This window comes from Frankliniella occidentalis, unplaced genomic scaffold (genome assembly GCF_000697945.3).
Source record: "Frankliniella occidentalis isolate FOCC.00 unplaced genomic scaffold, Focc_3.1 Scaffold79, whole genome shotgun sequence".
NCBI lineage: Eukaryota > Metazoa > Arthropoda > Insecta > Thysanoptera > Thripidae > Frankliniella > Frankliniella occidentalis.
Window position 1 is genome coordinate 951,818 of NW_026267209.1, and position 15,042 is coordinate 966,859.

At 37.1% G+C, this 15,042-nt stretch overlaps 2 protein-coding genes across 9 annotated transcripts in view; both read left to right on the plus strand.

Annotated features, from left to right (window-relative positions):
* The window catches only part of LOC113209195 (tetratricopeptide repeat protein 39C-like), a 13,256-nt gene extending 7,367 nt beyond the window's left edge, over positions 1-5,889 (plus strand). The window contains exons 1-12 of one of the 2 annotated variants that reach the window (XM_052268942.1): positions 23-91; positions 472-521; positions 904-1,090; positions 1,169-1,300; positions 1,375-1,588; positions 1,663-1,855; positions 1,939-2,142; positions 2,230-2,401; positions 2,497-2,695; positions 2,797-3,081; positions 3,163-3,395; positions 3,478-5,889. In XM_052268942.1, coding sequence (XP_052124902.1) covers positions 944-1,090; positions 1,169-1,300; positions 1,375-1,588; positions 1,663-1,855; positions 1,939-2,142; positions 2,230-2,401; positions 2,497-2,695; positions 2,797-3,081; positions 3,163-3,395; positions 3,478-3,627 — 1,929 coding nt within the window. In that variant the 5' untranslated portion in view covers positions 23-91; positions 472-521; positions 904-943 and the 3' untranslated portion in view covers positions 3,628-5,889. Of the gene's footprint in view, positions 1-22; positions 92-471; positions 522-903; positions 1,091-1,168; positions 1,301-1,374; positions 1,589-1,662; positions 1,856-1,938; positions 2,143-2,229; positions 2,402-2,496; positions 2,696-2,796; positions 3,082-3,162; positions 3,396-3,477 lie in introns of those variants that run through there. The other variant, XM_052268943.1, reaches the window with a different exon arrangement.
* Positions 5,890-6,022: 133 nt separating this feature from the next.
* LOC113209196 (putative uncharacterized protein DDB_G0271606) lies at positions 6,023-14,986 on the plus strand. 7 transcript variants are annotated; one of them, XM_052268946.1, is made up of 9 exons: positions 6,024-6,205; positions 6,915-7,248; positions 7,765-7,893; positions 7,993-8,061; positions 8,101-8,331; positions 8,425-8,810; positions 8,899-9,121; positions 9,211-9,350; positions 9,424-14,986. In XM_052268946.1, the coding sequence occupies exons 2-9, from the start codon at positions 6,967-6,969 to the stop codon at positions 9,542-9,544; spliced, it is 1,581 nt and encodes a 526-aa protein (XP_052124906.1). In that variant the 5' UTR covers positions 6,024-6,205; positions 6,915-6,966; the 3' UTR covers positions 9,545-14,986. The 7 variants fall into 7 exon arrangements, with proteins under 7 accessions (XP_026282393.2, XP_052124906.1, XP_026282389.2 ...); XM_026426605.2 differs by lacking the exon at positions 6,024-6,205 and adding exons at positions 6,300-6,317; positions 6,412-6,513 and having other exon boundaries at positions 7,993-8,331; XM_026426604.2 differs by having other exon boundaries at positions 7,993-8,331.
* The last annotated feature ends 56 nt before the right edge of the window (positions 14,987-15,042 follow it).

Sequence of the window (15,042 nt, forward strand, 5' to 3'; positions counted from 1 at the left end):
CCCTTCCTCTTCCCCTCAGCTCCCCCACCCCGTTCGCGCCCGCCATCCAGTTACGTCCAGGAAGGGGAAGGGGAGTGCAGCGCAGCAGGATCAGGGTTGTGTCCCAATTCTCGATCGGTTGCTGGTCGGTCGGTCCGGTCCGGTTCGGTCCCCGACCCTGACGAGCCGCGCCAGCCGCTCAGGGCAGCTACACATTCGCGACAAGGACATTGCAGGTCGCGGGGCTACCCTCGCGAGTCTCCCCCGCCTTGGGGTGGCTCGCGAATCACCCCCGCGGATCACCCCCGAGGTAGGGGTGCATATCCTCGCGACTCGCGGCCGGTCATCTCGCGGGGCGCCCGCGGTCGCGGCCCTCGCGCCGTCGCGGGTGTTGGTAGCAGCCGAATGGCTGCTGGCGCGGCTCGTCAGGGTCGGGGACCGAACCGGACCGAACCGGCCGACCAGCAACCGATCGAGAATTGGGACACAACCCAGGATCGGGCCTAACCTCTTGGGGACGCGGGTCTGACATTTGTTTGGTGGTATGTTATTTTACCATGAATTAAGACAAATTTCCGACGAGGCGTAGTCATTTCCAGTACCTGCTGTCAGACTAGAAAAAAGTTGGTCGATAATATCCTTTCAAAACTTTTTGACAGTTTGTGAAAAGCACACATGTCTTACCACTGGGATATACAATGTCTTGGCCTCGATTTCAGTAACTAATTATTTGAATTTATTGTAAGGAAGTAATAGTTGTGCTGAAAGTTATCAGGATGCTTGTAACTTATGCAGTGTGTTTGAATTGAGTTACACCCAGTAACTGCTCTTGCTGATATTTTAGAAGACTTTCTTTGTTGTTACTTCACATTGTTTTTGTTTAGAGTATTTGTCATAAATATTAACAGTACTTCTCTCTTAAAGGTTAAGATGACTCCTTAGAAAATCATCACAAATATTAACAATGGATTTTAAAGAAGAAGACTTCGACTTGGCACGTCAGGGTATCAAACTGCTCCTCAACAACAAACAAGAGGAGGCTGAGAATGTTTTTGCCAAGGGAAAAGACAACGTTCATGTGTCTGCAAGTCACTGCTTTGCTCGGTTCATGGTAGCTACTGTTATATTTCAATTTATATTCAGTTCAATTATTTTATTTTAAATTTATTATTTATCTTATTTTTTCTAGAATGCTTTGATGACATTTGAAGAAGAAAGAGTACAAGATGCACTGGAGGCTTTTCGTGAAATGGAGAAGATGTGCGCTCACGATGTTGGGTGGTTGACCTCTGTCCGTAATCATGTATTCAGCAGCACAGATGTAAGTGTAATCATTTCCCATGACACTAGATATTTTATTCAATAGTATCAATAACATTTTATTTCCCCTTTCAGTCTGTCACACTTGCCCACAAACTGGAAGAACAAATTATATTGGCCGACTGCCAGGTAGGTTCAGCTTTGCTGACCTTTTTAATCCAACGAGATAAAAGTGCATTTGTTCGTGGTGGTTGGGCTCTTAGAAAAGCATGGAAAATTTATCAGCATACTTATTCTCAAATTCTCAACCTGTATAAAAGAACTTTTGGAATGAATCAAAATGTACCTGGTAAGATTTTGAATTTGAAAATTTTCTGGGCGGCTGTGGTCTTTTCTGTGACTACTAATTAATCTTTGTATTAGGCTCTGAATTCCCATTGTGGCAAATTTTACCTCGAGACAACACGCTTGCTGATCTTCAGAGCCCTACTGATTGGTCAGTCCCTTCAGCTGCCAGCACCCCATCCACAAGTAATGGTATTCGAGGATTCCTCAGTAGTAGTCTTCGCACGCCCTTTTCACTACTTTCGTCTGCATTTTCTTCTGCACAACCTGAGTATGTACAAGGCAATAAAATTCATCGAGTTTGGTACTACAAAAAAAAATTTCTAGTTAATATTTTATTTTAACATTTCCTAGGGACAACATACCTCCTAGTGTTGTTGCACGGCTAATGGCAGGTGTCAGCTTCGGTTATGGAATATTTCAACTATGTGTATCATATGTTCCTCCACCTCTTCTAAGGTTTATTCACTTTTTGGGCTTTGAGGGTGATCGTAATGCAGCATTAAGTGCATTAAACTTTACAAGGCAGAGTAATGATTTTCGAGCTCCTCTTGCCACGTAAGCAGTAATAACCGTTATATTCAATTTCTCTCTGTTCTTTATTCTTTGTTAATTAACTTTCTTTTGTATATCTGTTCACCATAGGCTGGCATTGCTGTGGTACCACACCATTCTTTGCCCATTCTTTGCATCTTCTGGAAATGGGGAAAAGGTAAAGAAGCAGCTTGAGGTTGCTGAAGATCTGTTAACTGATTCTACTGAATATCGTGAGTCTGCCCTCTTTTTGTATTTTGAGGGCCGATTGAACAGAATCAAGGTATTTACTTCCAGCATATGTATCATATCATACGTATGGTAGGTGTAGGTTCTTCCCTTTCATTTTACCATACTTCTTATCTTACTTGTTGACAGTGCAATACATCTGAGGCACTTAGATGCTATGAACATGCTGTTAAAGGAAATCCTCAAAGAGAAGTACAACTCCTTTGTTTGCATGAAGTAGGAATGTGCCACCTGATTCAATTAGATTATGAGAAGGCACATTCATGTTTCTACACCCTGATGCACCAGAGTCGTTGGTCAAATAACCTTTATGCTTATATGGTAGCAAGTAAGTTTGTTACTCTATAATCTGACATCAAGTAAGATTTTACCCCCCTTTCATTTTTGTAACATGGTCAATGTCACTAATTTCTAAAACTATTTTTTCAGTAACTGCAGGTTCTGCAGGAAGATTAGAAGATGCAGTTAATATCATAGAGGATTTAAATTCATCCATCTCGGAACCCAAATCAGATGATACAGGTCTAGAGATTTTAATTTGGCGAAGAGTATCCCTAATATCCAAAGCAATTAAAAAGTTCCCATCTGATGTCAATAGTGGTGACTTTTGTTTAATTGGCACTACCTTCTTCCAACTCATGGTTCTGGAATTTTTGTACATGTATAACTTCTTGCCATCTTGTAGTGATGAACATCTGGATGCAATACTGGATGGTATGCTATTGTGTCAATGGAAGAGTCTACCAGCTGTTTACCAACTGTTGCTAACTAAATGTTTAAAATCTATGATTGCAGTTTGTCTTAGCTGTAACTATGCTGCAGAACCCATGGCGGGCCTAAGATTTCTTATAGCAGGGTCTGTATGGAGCCTAAATGATGATAGGGATAACGCCATCAGCTGCTATCGACAATGCCTGAGTGCCAGAAATTACAGCTGTTCTGATGGAGTTGTTTCAGACTCTCATGACAAGCATGTCACTGTATTTGCCTTGTATGAACTAGGAGTACTTCTTCTAGACACCCCTAATGTGAGTACATATTTTGTATATCATGCGCAAAGTAACAATGTACAATGTTTTTGATTGACATGATTTATTTGTTCATCTTTAGGGTTCAGAAGAGGGCAAGGAAATGCTCACTAAAGCCCAAAGTGACTTCAAGGATTATGATAACGAAAGTGCATTTTCTGTAAAAATTAATCATGCTCTTCAAATGAGTAAGAGAAAATCTGAAGAGCGTGACCGTTCATCACATTCATAGAATATTATTATTATTGACACCTGATCAATGATAACAAGCAGGCGTAGTAAAAAAATTGAGTTCAGTTTAGAGCAATTTCTTTGCAGGTATAGGTTCATAATACTACTACCAGTAAATCTAGTTTGTGCTGTGAATTTATCGTAATTCATAGTAGTATGATCCATCCATATTACTAAGTTATATTTTTTTGGTTCTAGACTATTTTGTGCAGTCAGTTAGTCAAATTTTGTCTGGATCCTATCTCAAATTTTTAACAAGTGTATATTACCCAGGAAATATATTTCCATTTAACTGGGTTAACTTTTTATACTACATCAAGATCTGACGTTTTGAATACCTTACCCATCCCTAGCCACTAAGTTTATAGACAGGCAGTCTCTTTGCAGCCACTGTGGGCTCGGTGGACTGTAAGCAGCACTGTAGTTTGATTAAAAGTGGTATTTCATGTACTTAAATTAACATTCCATATTCTCACTGTCATCAAAAGACTGGTTTAAGATTGGATCATAATTTGTATAAATTCACCTTGTACATGAATTTATGAAATCAGAGGAAATAAGCGATGTCCTATTCATATATTATGCATGAGCTTGTTTGTTATCTCAGACTTTTGGAATGTAATTTTTATAGTGAGTAATTAATTATGTGTTCATCAAATAAATAGCATACTCAAGCATACTCTTATATTTTAACTTGAAATAGATATTTTACTGTATTTATTTTAATAACATAATCTAGTCAGTTCTCTCTTATAATAACACCCTCTAAAGCTGATGTTCAGCAGTTTTAAATATCAGTGTGTGATTTATTCAGTATTTGTAAGTCTTTTAATATTACAGCCACTTTATAATTGTTAATTTACTCACTCATTAGCTCATATGTATTATTAATCAACTAATTTGGACAATATTGAATCTCAAAATTTGAAGCATACTATGTGACGCAAGTTTTGCATGATCTGTTGATGCTATGGATTTTCTGAAATTTTATTGTAAGGATACCGAAAAGCTTGCTAAAGGACAGTATTTTATTTGAAATTCTTGTTTCTGAAATGAAATTAAGTTAAGCTGTGAGCTTCCAGTACCTCCTAAAAACTTTGTGATCCATAAGACCACCAAAGAACTGAATTGTACTTATTCTGTTGGATTGTAATGGGTACATGTGGTATCTCGTGAGACCAAAGATAATTTTCTGGTTCACTTTTGACTGATGAGATTTTTGTGTGAGAAGGATACACATCACAGGGTTGCTCTTGTCTGCATGTTGTCATTGGACGGCAGGTGCAAATCTTATCCATTGCCTCCAAAATGTTATCTTGTGTTTAGCCAAGGAAAAGAGTCAAGAAATATTGTTTAAGAATTTTGATTGCACGATAAAATTTAATGGAACTAGTGTTAGTGTGACGGTGATTGCTTCACTACAGTGGCAGAAAATCAATACTCAGGGACAATCATTGTAGGTGGGCCAATCAGTGTCCTACTGACCCTAGTGTGAATCGTTTTTAAAGAGGCATTATCCATGATATGTTGTATTTTTTATCTTGATACTATAGAAATGTCTTAAAATAATTTATTTTAGAATTATAGCATGGAGTACATGAGATAATAGCTCACTTGTAGTTCATTTATCTAGGAAAAGGCCCTTTTTCCCATTATTTATTGGGCATTAGATGTTTGTTGGTTTACAATGAGGATCCTTATTTGTCCGTCCTTTTGCTGCATTTAAGTGAATTTTTATGTTCCTCAGAATTTTTTAAAGACATTTAATTAGTTGGTTTTACCATTGTCCATTACAGAATGATCCCTCCAATGTGGAAATCTCATGTTTTAAATACCGTATTTACTTGCGTTTTATTAGCAATTTAAACCAAATCTGTGAAGCCTATATATGTGACGTAACATATATGTACCTCTGGAATTAATAAACACCCTACAGCGGCATACTTATGTCTATCTGTGAGCTACTTATTTATCTGCTGATTTGGAGCCCATGTTTATTGTCGAGACTTTTTGAGTAACATTGAGTATTGTTTTCTGATTGCTCGACCTAATTGTAATATTTTTGTATGATTTTGGGTAGAGTCCTGCTCTACACTGGTCATTATGAAAGTTTTAGTCTGTTTTAAGAAAACAATAATTATTTAATGTGTCAGAGGCGCGCCAAATTACAACTTGGAAATGTTTTGAGACATGAATTAACATGAATAACAATCTGTACGTACTTACTGTATGCAAGAAAAATAAAACTTATTTATGAAGGTAACACTCTCCTTTTCCTTCATTTTTTTTTCACAACTGACGCTGTTATTCTAAATCCTGTTTATTGTCGCCGTCCTCCGACCTGACTGACTTCCCTCTATTCACATCCTCATTAACCGGCGCGTTGGTTCAGTTTTCACTCGCCAGAGAGCAGCAGCTCGTGGACAAGAGCGCATCGCCTTGCACCACAGCAGGTGTTTTCGGCTTTCATTTTCTGTCAAAAAAAGACGCTTTGCGCCCTCAAAATAGTAAATTTACGAAGTAAACAATAATATGTGAGATTTGGTTGTTTCTTGGAGGATCATCAAACTGGCAATGTGGTAAGTACAATGATTTTGAAGTAAACGTAGCACTCCGCTCGATAGCAAAAATGGCGAAGTAAACAAATTTTATGGGGCATCTCTCGGTGACACCGCAGGCCGTAATCGGACGGTACGAGTCGTCCCTCCATGACGCTTTGACTACATATTTTGTGTATTGTGTATTTGATCGAGTCCCTACGAAGTAAATATATTTGCGTTCATAGATGTGCGCCGGGTGCTGTTGAACTGGGATTGCCCGCTCCTATCCTAAGCGTTCATGGAGCCCCCATAGAACGTTACTGCGAAAACGCCGTTGTTGTGATCAGGTTGGGGCCGCCTGCTTTTTTTTTATTTCCCAAGTTGGGTCGGCGTCTTTCTAGAAGAAACTTAAATGTTAAGTTTTTGTAGGTGGCATAATTTTCGAACATGTACTGCTAGGACACTTTGTTTACTTTAGATCCTCTGACCGACAAGGGCATATGATGATTGCTGTGTTTGTTACTGTTCATAACCTCCCAAATTTGCTGTTCATTTTTCGTTTCTCGGTTAATATTTTTCCATGGTTTTTCGTGTATATTTAAAGTCACATATATGCTTTGTTTCTGCTCTTTATTAGTCTGGGTACAGTGGATTGTGTAATTTTATTAATTTAAGAAAAAAAATAATCTGTCAATTACTGTTAATTTGTTTCTAAGCTTTCTAATGTTATTAAATTCTATCTTTTCAGGTTCACATGAAGAATTTAGGTGTGGTTGACTTTAACAGAATTTTCAACCATCATGAATTTCTCTCCATTTGGCGGCCCATTTCCTGGGTCATTGCCAGTACATCAGTTTCCAGCTAAGTTCAACCATGATGGTACAACTAGCACCACCAACACAACACCAACCCATACTGTAACTCAGAATGATCTGGCCAGTGCTCCACGGTATCACTCCAGTCCAGGACCAACTCATTTCTCTAACCAGCATCATTCGCCTGTCAGTGTGCCTGTTAATGTGGGAAAGTACCCGCGAGCTGAAGCCCCCACAAGTGAAAGCAACAATGGATCTGTCTCTCAGGTATGTATTTGTTTTTATCAAACAGCATGTTCTTAGAGGTATCATTAGTTTGTTTTTTTTTGTTTGTTTTTTTGCTTTTTTGCAAGATTTTCCAAGCCAATTGCTCCTCAGAACACGCAGAGACACAATATTGCACATTTTGGGGGGTACACTTTCTTGTAATGCTTACACCACTGATAACATCATCAATTTTCCTTTTCACCATTTTTCATGTCATTATTTACAATGCGTTCCCTCAGAATGAACCTGAAACAAATGCTTATCACTCAATTTTTGCTTCAATCACAAATATTTACTGCTTCCGTCTTACCCACATGCATTTTTCATTTTCTTAATATATTTATCTTAAGCCAAGATGCTTTAAAGCTAAAACTTCATATTATGGACGTCTTGTTGTGTGGTCAATCACATCCACATGCTGTCCTTTGCTTCTTCTACTTGATTCTATAATTTTTAATTAAAATCAATATGTGGTGTCTGAGCTGTTCTTCTTCTCTCTCTCTTACATGTGAACAGACATCTATGATGAATCAAGTTGCCAACTCTACCAAATATACTAATGTCCACTACACAGTAAACGTACCTGTCAGCTATGCTCAGCAGACTCAACAGCAGTCGCAAGCTCCTGCATCACCTTCTTTACAAGTAGGGGATAAGCTTGTGAAAAGTCTTGCTTTAAAAACAGGAACAAGTGTGTTTACAAAGTACAATTTAGGGTACTAATGTTCTGTTTTTGTTTAATAGGAAAGGGATGAAGCTGAGAAAGAAGCTCAGGAGCAGCAGCAGCAACAACAACAGCAGCAACAACAACAGCAGCAGCAGCAGCAGCAACAACAACAGCAGCAACAACAACAGCAGCAGCAGCAGCAACAACAGCAGCAACAGCAGCAACAGCAACAGCAGCAGCAACAGCAGCAGCAACAGCAGCAGCAACAGCAGCAGCAACAACAACAAAATGAGTCTGGTGAATCAGGAGAGGTTTTCAATGGTGGAGGAAATGTTATGGGGCACCATCTTCACCATCATGGGACTCAAACAGCTATGCCAGCATCTTGGCAATCATTAGCTACCCCAGGTTCAACTGTAAGCCTCTGCTCTTAACTATGTTTGTTCTTTCGTGAAAGGTTGTGACTAATAAGATAACTATACCAGTAACACTGTTTTGTTTGTTTTCAGGTTGCAGATTATCTTTCACATCTTCCAGCCTCTACTCTTCCTATTAGTCTTCATCATTTTCTTAAGTATTCTGCAGAATCCATTAAGAAGGAAACTGAGGGAAGTGCTGCTCCCACAGCTACTTCTCCCAATGTCCAAGCAGTATCTGGTGCTCAGACAAGTGTGATTAACATGAATGCTCATCATCCTAATAATGGGGTGATGTCTCCCAATGGCCATGACCAACAAGTTCAACAACTGCAAACCGTCCAGCAAATGCAGGTTCAGCAACATGAACAACACCATGATCAAGCTGGGCAGGTTGTCATCATTAACCCTGCATTGAAGAAGAAAAAGAAAAAGAAGGCTAAAGAAAAGAAACCAAGACCCAAACCTGGTGAAATCAGGTTTGTTCTTCCCTCGCTGTATTATGAAATCTTTAAATTTGTTTCTGAAGTTTTGTTTGTAATTGTGATTTTTTTTTGTCTCTTACAGACTAACAACTGCCCTGGATGGATCTACTCTCTATTGCTGCCCGGAATGCCATATGGCCTACCCTGAGAAAGAACTTCTGGAGCAGCACCTTTTAGGTCATACTCTAGAACGCAGATTTGTATGCAACATCTGTGGTGCAGGGCTTAAGCGAAAGGATCACTTAACTCGCCATAAACAAAGCCACAATCCAGAGCGACCCTTTGTGTGTACTGTGTGCTTGAAGGTAAAAATAACTTTTTTAATGCATCCAAAGTTTTGTTTTTCTGTTGAGGTTATTTTAAGTACTTACCATTATTTGTGTCTCTACAATAGGCTTTTAAAAGGAAGGAGCAGTTGACTTTACATTTTGTTATTCATTCTGGTGAAAAGCGCCATGTTTGCACTGAGTGTGGTAAAGGATTTTACCGCAAGGATCACCTGCGCAAACACACACGTAGTCATATTGCCAGAAGGTATGCCTGTTCAGTTACCAAGGATAAAGTTCATGCATGAGTTCAACAATTTTTACATACCTATTTTTTTCAGGGTGAAAGCGGAAATGAGCCAGAACAATCCTCCAGCAGCAGCTCCTGGCTTAGTACTCACTCTTCAACATGGTGCTCCTCAGCATGTTCAGGCAGAACATCAGCAGCAAATGATATCATAATTTCATGGTGATTAAGCTCACCGTCATCGGATAAGTCTATCTGTCTTTCAGTGAATGTATTTACCAACAATTGCTTATTGGTCAAGGAAAATGTTGGGAAGTTAATTACTTTATGCTAATTTAGCGTATATTTTATTTACATGCTTGTCCTTGAAACGAGCAGATGGAAAGTCTCCTCTCCCTTGACAGTATTCATCTGTACTGAAATTGGGCACACTGTCCTCCACTGATATACTCATGCATAGCTCCAACATTGTTAACTGTTGTGCTTGTAGGTTCATCAAATGACCACTGTGCACAATGATCTCATATGGCTCACCTTTCTTTTGGGAGCTCTTTAGGCTTGAAGTCTTTTCCTCGGCTTTCTTAAGCCATACTGTGTAGTTTTTAAGAATTCAAATTAGGAATTGTGTGTTTTGTCGTTTGGTTGACCTGTAGCTCTACTAATGAAGCTTGTTAGTCAAGCAAGACACTGACGATTGCCATTTGTAAAATAGCTAATAATTTTAATCTTTCTCTGACGAAGTTGATTTTTTATACAGGATCTATGCAGGAAATTTTTGATAACATGTGTTCTGTGGGTAGTTAATTAATCTGCCAACTTCTACAGAAAAATCAACAAATTTAAATTGTTTTGTGCTAGATGTTAGATTCAGTCTTCCACATTTTATCAAAATCAAGGTTTCTTTAATTAATTGATGTTTCTGAAGTTTGTGATTTTTTAAAATTTATTTATTATTATTTTTTTTCATTTTTTTTTTTTGCATGGCTTCCAGTTTTGGTGATTATCATTGTACTTCCCTGTGTCTCTCTCTAGTTTACAACAGTTAACAATTTACTGTTTAGATCAAGTATAGAAACTGATCCAAAAAGAGATTCTTACTAAGGTGCTGTGTATTTTCATAATGTGAGCTGAAACTAGCAATTTGACTGTGGTAATGTGTGCTTCTGATTCTTTCCTCTTATAATCTTGAAAGTGCACTTGTTCATTAATCAATGTGACCTTCCTCCCCTTTATTAAAATATTGTGAGATTTTGATGAGCACTTAACAAGCTGACAGAAACTTAGCATTGGTGCATTGGGTATGTTTGTGTGCTTTGACAGACCAATCAACTCTTTTCCTATCTTTGCAGAAATTGGGCAATAATCGATAGTAAACATTATTGTGTGAATAGATATGTACTGGAGAGGCAAAACATAAAAATAGTTGATTAATTTAGTGCAAAGAACTACAGAGAATGGCTTCTTTCAAGATAGTAGTGTGATTTTTATTTGTATCTTTTATATGTACAATTATTGTATCAAATTATATTCTAGAGCTAGCTTTTTTGACAATGATTAAGCATTACTGTACATAAAAGATGAGTGGATGTTTTAGTAATGAAAGCAACTTTTGCATGGACCAGTGGTGAGATATATCAATTTGGTATGAAGCATTTTGTAGTTTTCATTCATGGACAGATGGATGAAAATTTGAATAATGTACTTTTTAGCAGTCTGTCAAAGATAGCTTTCTTTGACTAAGTCCTCTAGTGCAATAGGCGCAAGCTATAATAGTTTTATTTTGTTGTCATAATCAGCTTAAAGCCACTGAATATTCTGCCTGGTGATTGATGTGTTTTGACTCTGCTTTCAGTCTTGAAATGATTGTGAAAATAGATTTATGTCAAGTTCTGTGTTTTGTGAGTTATGTCAAATCCAGTAGCCCTCTGTTTTGAGGATCAGTCATTAAATGATTAGAACTTAAAGTGTATTTAACTGGCAGCAATCTCACACAATTCAAAGTAAATAGTCCCTGACGCATGAATTTCAGTAGGTCTTATTTTTGTGCCATTATACGTGGTTGATGATCTATTTTTGAAAATACAAATGCAAGTTTTTTGCCTAGATCTGTATCACTTGATCCATTAAATTTGATTTTGGTCGCGTTTTCTCAATATCAGATTAATGATTGAGATTCACTTAACTAATGAAGTTTTAATTGAGTTCTTAGTAGCTTATGTATGTAACTATAGTTTTCCTTTTTTTTTTTTAGCTTGCTAAAACCATAATTTACCAGAACACACTTGGTGTGGTCCATTCGTGCATAGCTGTTTGAAGTTTGGTTCTCAAGCTTTTGTTAGTTTCAATATGAATGCCATTAAACTCAGGAATCCTGTTGTAGAATGTAGATTTCAGAGATCTAAGATCTTCTCTATGAAAATTGCCATTCTTATTTTACTGTAATTTATTGTCCTCATCCTCTTATGAAGATTGTGGGTTTACTCATTGATTAGTCATTTATTTGTTTATCTGTGTGATGTGGATGTGTTACCCATCTTTTGCTTTGAATCCTGTAAGGAAATTCAAACACAACTGGTCTGCAATGAAGTAGAATTGTTATGGAGAGCTTTTAGATGTATGCTCAATGTTATTATTTGAACAAAGTTGCCACCTCATTAATAGTGGATTTAGACTGGATACTTTGCTAAGCACACTGTGTGATCATCATATTCTATGTTGATTCTTGCAAAATTGTAACTTTGACATTAGTGTGTAAACATTAGACTGACTGTAAGTTTAGGTGTAGATATACAGTGCACTTGAAGGATTAATCTATCTAACTGGGGAAGAACCTATCCTTAATATATGTTTTCATATTTGATGCAAAATTTTGTGACCTGATGTAGTTGTGAGGAGGGATCTCTAAACAAAGTAGTTTATTTTGATAGTCATTAAGAAAGCTCAATCCTTTATCATCTTATTTTTTGGTTTGAAGGCATGGAGAATGACCAAGGTGGCGTTGGCAGTGTTATATGTAACCATCTATGATAACCGTTTTTCTGTCATCGATTATCATGATTGTTGTGTGTTATCCTAACTGTCTTGCCATTTTGTCATTCATTTGATAGATCTCAATGTCCAAAGAAAGTTAATGATTGCAATGAACAGGTTATCTTTTGATTTAATGTGAGCTCTTTTATTTTACTTCTTAGAGGAAAAAAATTAACCGAAGTTGAAGGAAATTATCTCAGGCATACTTTGTTGCATCACATTCTGCTCACTTATCTTCTATATTATTATTTATGTCCTTGAATACAGTTACTTCAAATTGTGATCTAGTGAATGGGAAGGTTGAAGGTAACTAGTTGAGTCTTGACTAGTCACCAATGCAGCTGTTTCTCACTTCTCTAACCCAGTTGTATTGCAGTATTAGTTTCGCTCCCTCAAAATCCATATTACTTGGATATTTCCTACTATTTTGGCTTTAGATTGCCATCACTACAATCAAAAGTTTTACAGTCCGATTCCAACATCCCTCAATCTGAAGCTGAATTCAAATTTATCCCTATAGTGCACCTTTTTTGTTGTTGTTGATGAAATTTTTAATTAAGACTCACTAGCTTTTGTTTATTTGGTTGTGAATGCTTGAAGTCATATAGTCTTCTCTGGCCTTAACAAAAGTTGTTAAGTGCTGAGCTCAGATATTAATATTTAATTGTATTTTTTGATTTGCAGCTATTAACTAAAGCAGATTCTAAGTCAGTGTTTCCCCACTGAAATTGGACTTACTAATTCTACACACACTCTGATATCTTTCCTCAACTACAGAAGTTGACTTTTGTAAAATAATGTTTACAATACTTCACATTTCTTCCAATGTTCTCTTGGGTAAAAGAACTCCTTGTACTTAGTTCTGCAGAACGCCTCTGGTCACCCCACCTACAACTTGAATTTGTTACTGAGCAGTATTTAATTGTAGTGGTCTGCAGTATGCAATATTTTAATTTTCTTACAAATGGAGCCATTGTGTATGTGCCACATTCAAATGCTTATCTTCAAGTGATGATACTTTTTGTTTGTTTACAGCTTGTAATGATTTCTTGTAGTATGTATCACTTCAAAGCATTTGTCATTGCCACATTCACTTGCAATAGATACTGAAGCGTCAGTTTTTTTGTCTCTGCAATTTTGGCAAGACTGGAGTTAATTCATGTGCCTTTGAGTATTCTGATCCATCGTTTTGTTTTGCTTCTATTTTGTTCATTTGCTGTGTTATGTTTTATATAGATTAATTTTTACTTCTTTGTTAGTTTTGAATGGATAGATTTTGCAAATACCTCTTTTGATACTTCTGAAGTGAGTGACAAAATGGATACATGATACAGGGTTTGATTTTTAATTTTGTCATACCTTTTCCATACCTTCAATTTTGTCAAGGTTCAAGTTTAATTCTGCATTGCTCACGGTTTCATTCCTGATGTGGACAATAAGTTTTTTTAACTCTTAAATGGTTTTTCTCTGAAGCAATGAAATCTAGAGTAATGCAGTTTTATATATCAGTTCAAGTAGTCTGATGTTCTCCTTTCTGTCATTTGAACAAAGATCTTAAAGTTCTGTGAAGGATGCAGAAATGTATGAAAGTATTCAGAGTCAAAGTCTGTACCACAATTTGTTACTGATGGCATATGTGAATATTTCTAGTTTTTATCTGAGGATGATAAATACTTGTATTTAATTCTTTTCCTATTATTTGGCTGCTAGTTGGTACTTCCCATATTTTATCATGCAAACTGCTGTGTTGCAGATTGCACTCATCAAATGGTGAAATTTCTCGAGATTTGTTTCATGATCATCAACAAAGACAACCCTTTAAGTGTTCCGCCTATTTTCGACCAAAATGTCACTTCCCATTTGCTCAGGCGGCAATCTTGCTGAACTGAGAGTACTGTAGAGTGTCACCATAAGAAAGTTCTTGTTCTAGTCAGGCAGTGATAAGACAATCGTTACAGCAGATTCTCTATTTGCAATACCTTCATAATGCTATACACATAATCTTGTACACACGTTTTGTGTGATGAGATTAAGCTTCTTTGGGTGAACTTTTATTAATGAGTAAGTGCACTGGAACAAAAAATAGCATCAAGTTCCATAAGCAGAACCAGAATTACAAAATTAATTCACAAACTGTAAGTTTGTTTCAAATAACATCGTTTTATCTTGGAAAGAGTGAAGGCAAATCAAGTATATTTGTGTATTGGTGTGTAATATAATTTAAAGTTTAAGGATGTTTGTTTTACTCCTTTTTTCTTTGTGGAAGCAGGATTGTAAATTTGCCAACGAGAACAATCATTGTTGTTTATAAGTATTTTTAAGAGGATGATACCTGTATTGAAGCTTGTTTGCATGAGCTTTTGAGTGAGTTCCATCCCTCTATTTTCTTATCATTTCTAAAACATTAGAGGGCACTCATCTTGACGTAGAGTAGCTATGGGGTAGATAGTACACATGTCATCACTTTGCACCATCCTCTGCCTGTGTGATGCTCCTTTTCGTGTCTTGACGCAGGGGAGTGGGTGGTGCTGTGTTAAACCATGCAAATATTGTTATACCCTTGTACTCTTTGTATACCAAATATTATAGATCTGCTTCTGTATTGAAGAATTGATGAAACAGAACAACTGAAGTGTTTTTTTAATCCCCCCTCCTCGCACTTTTCTCTTATTTATATTTTTAC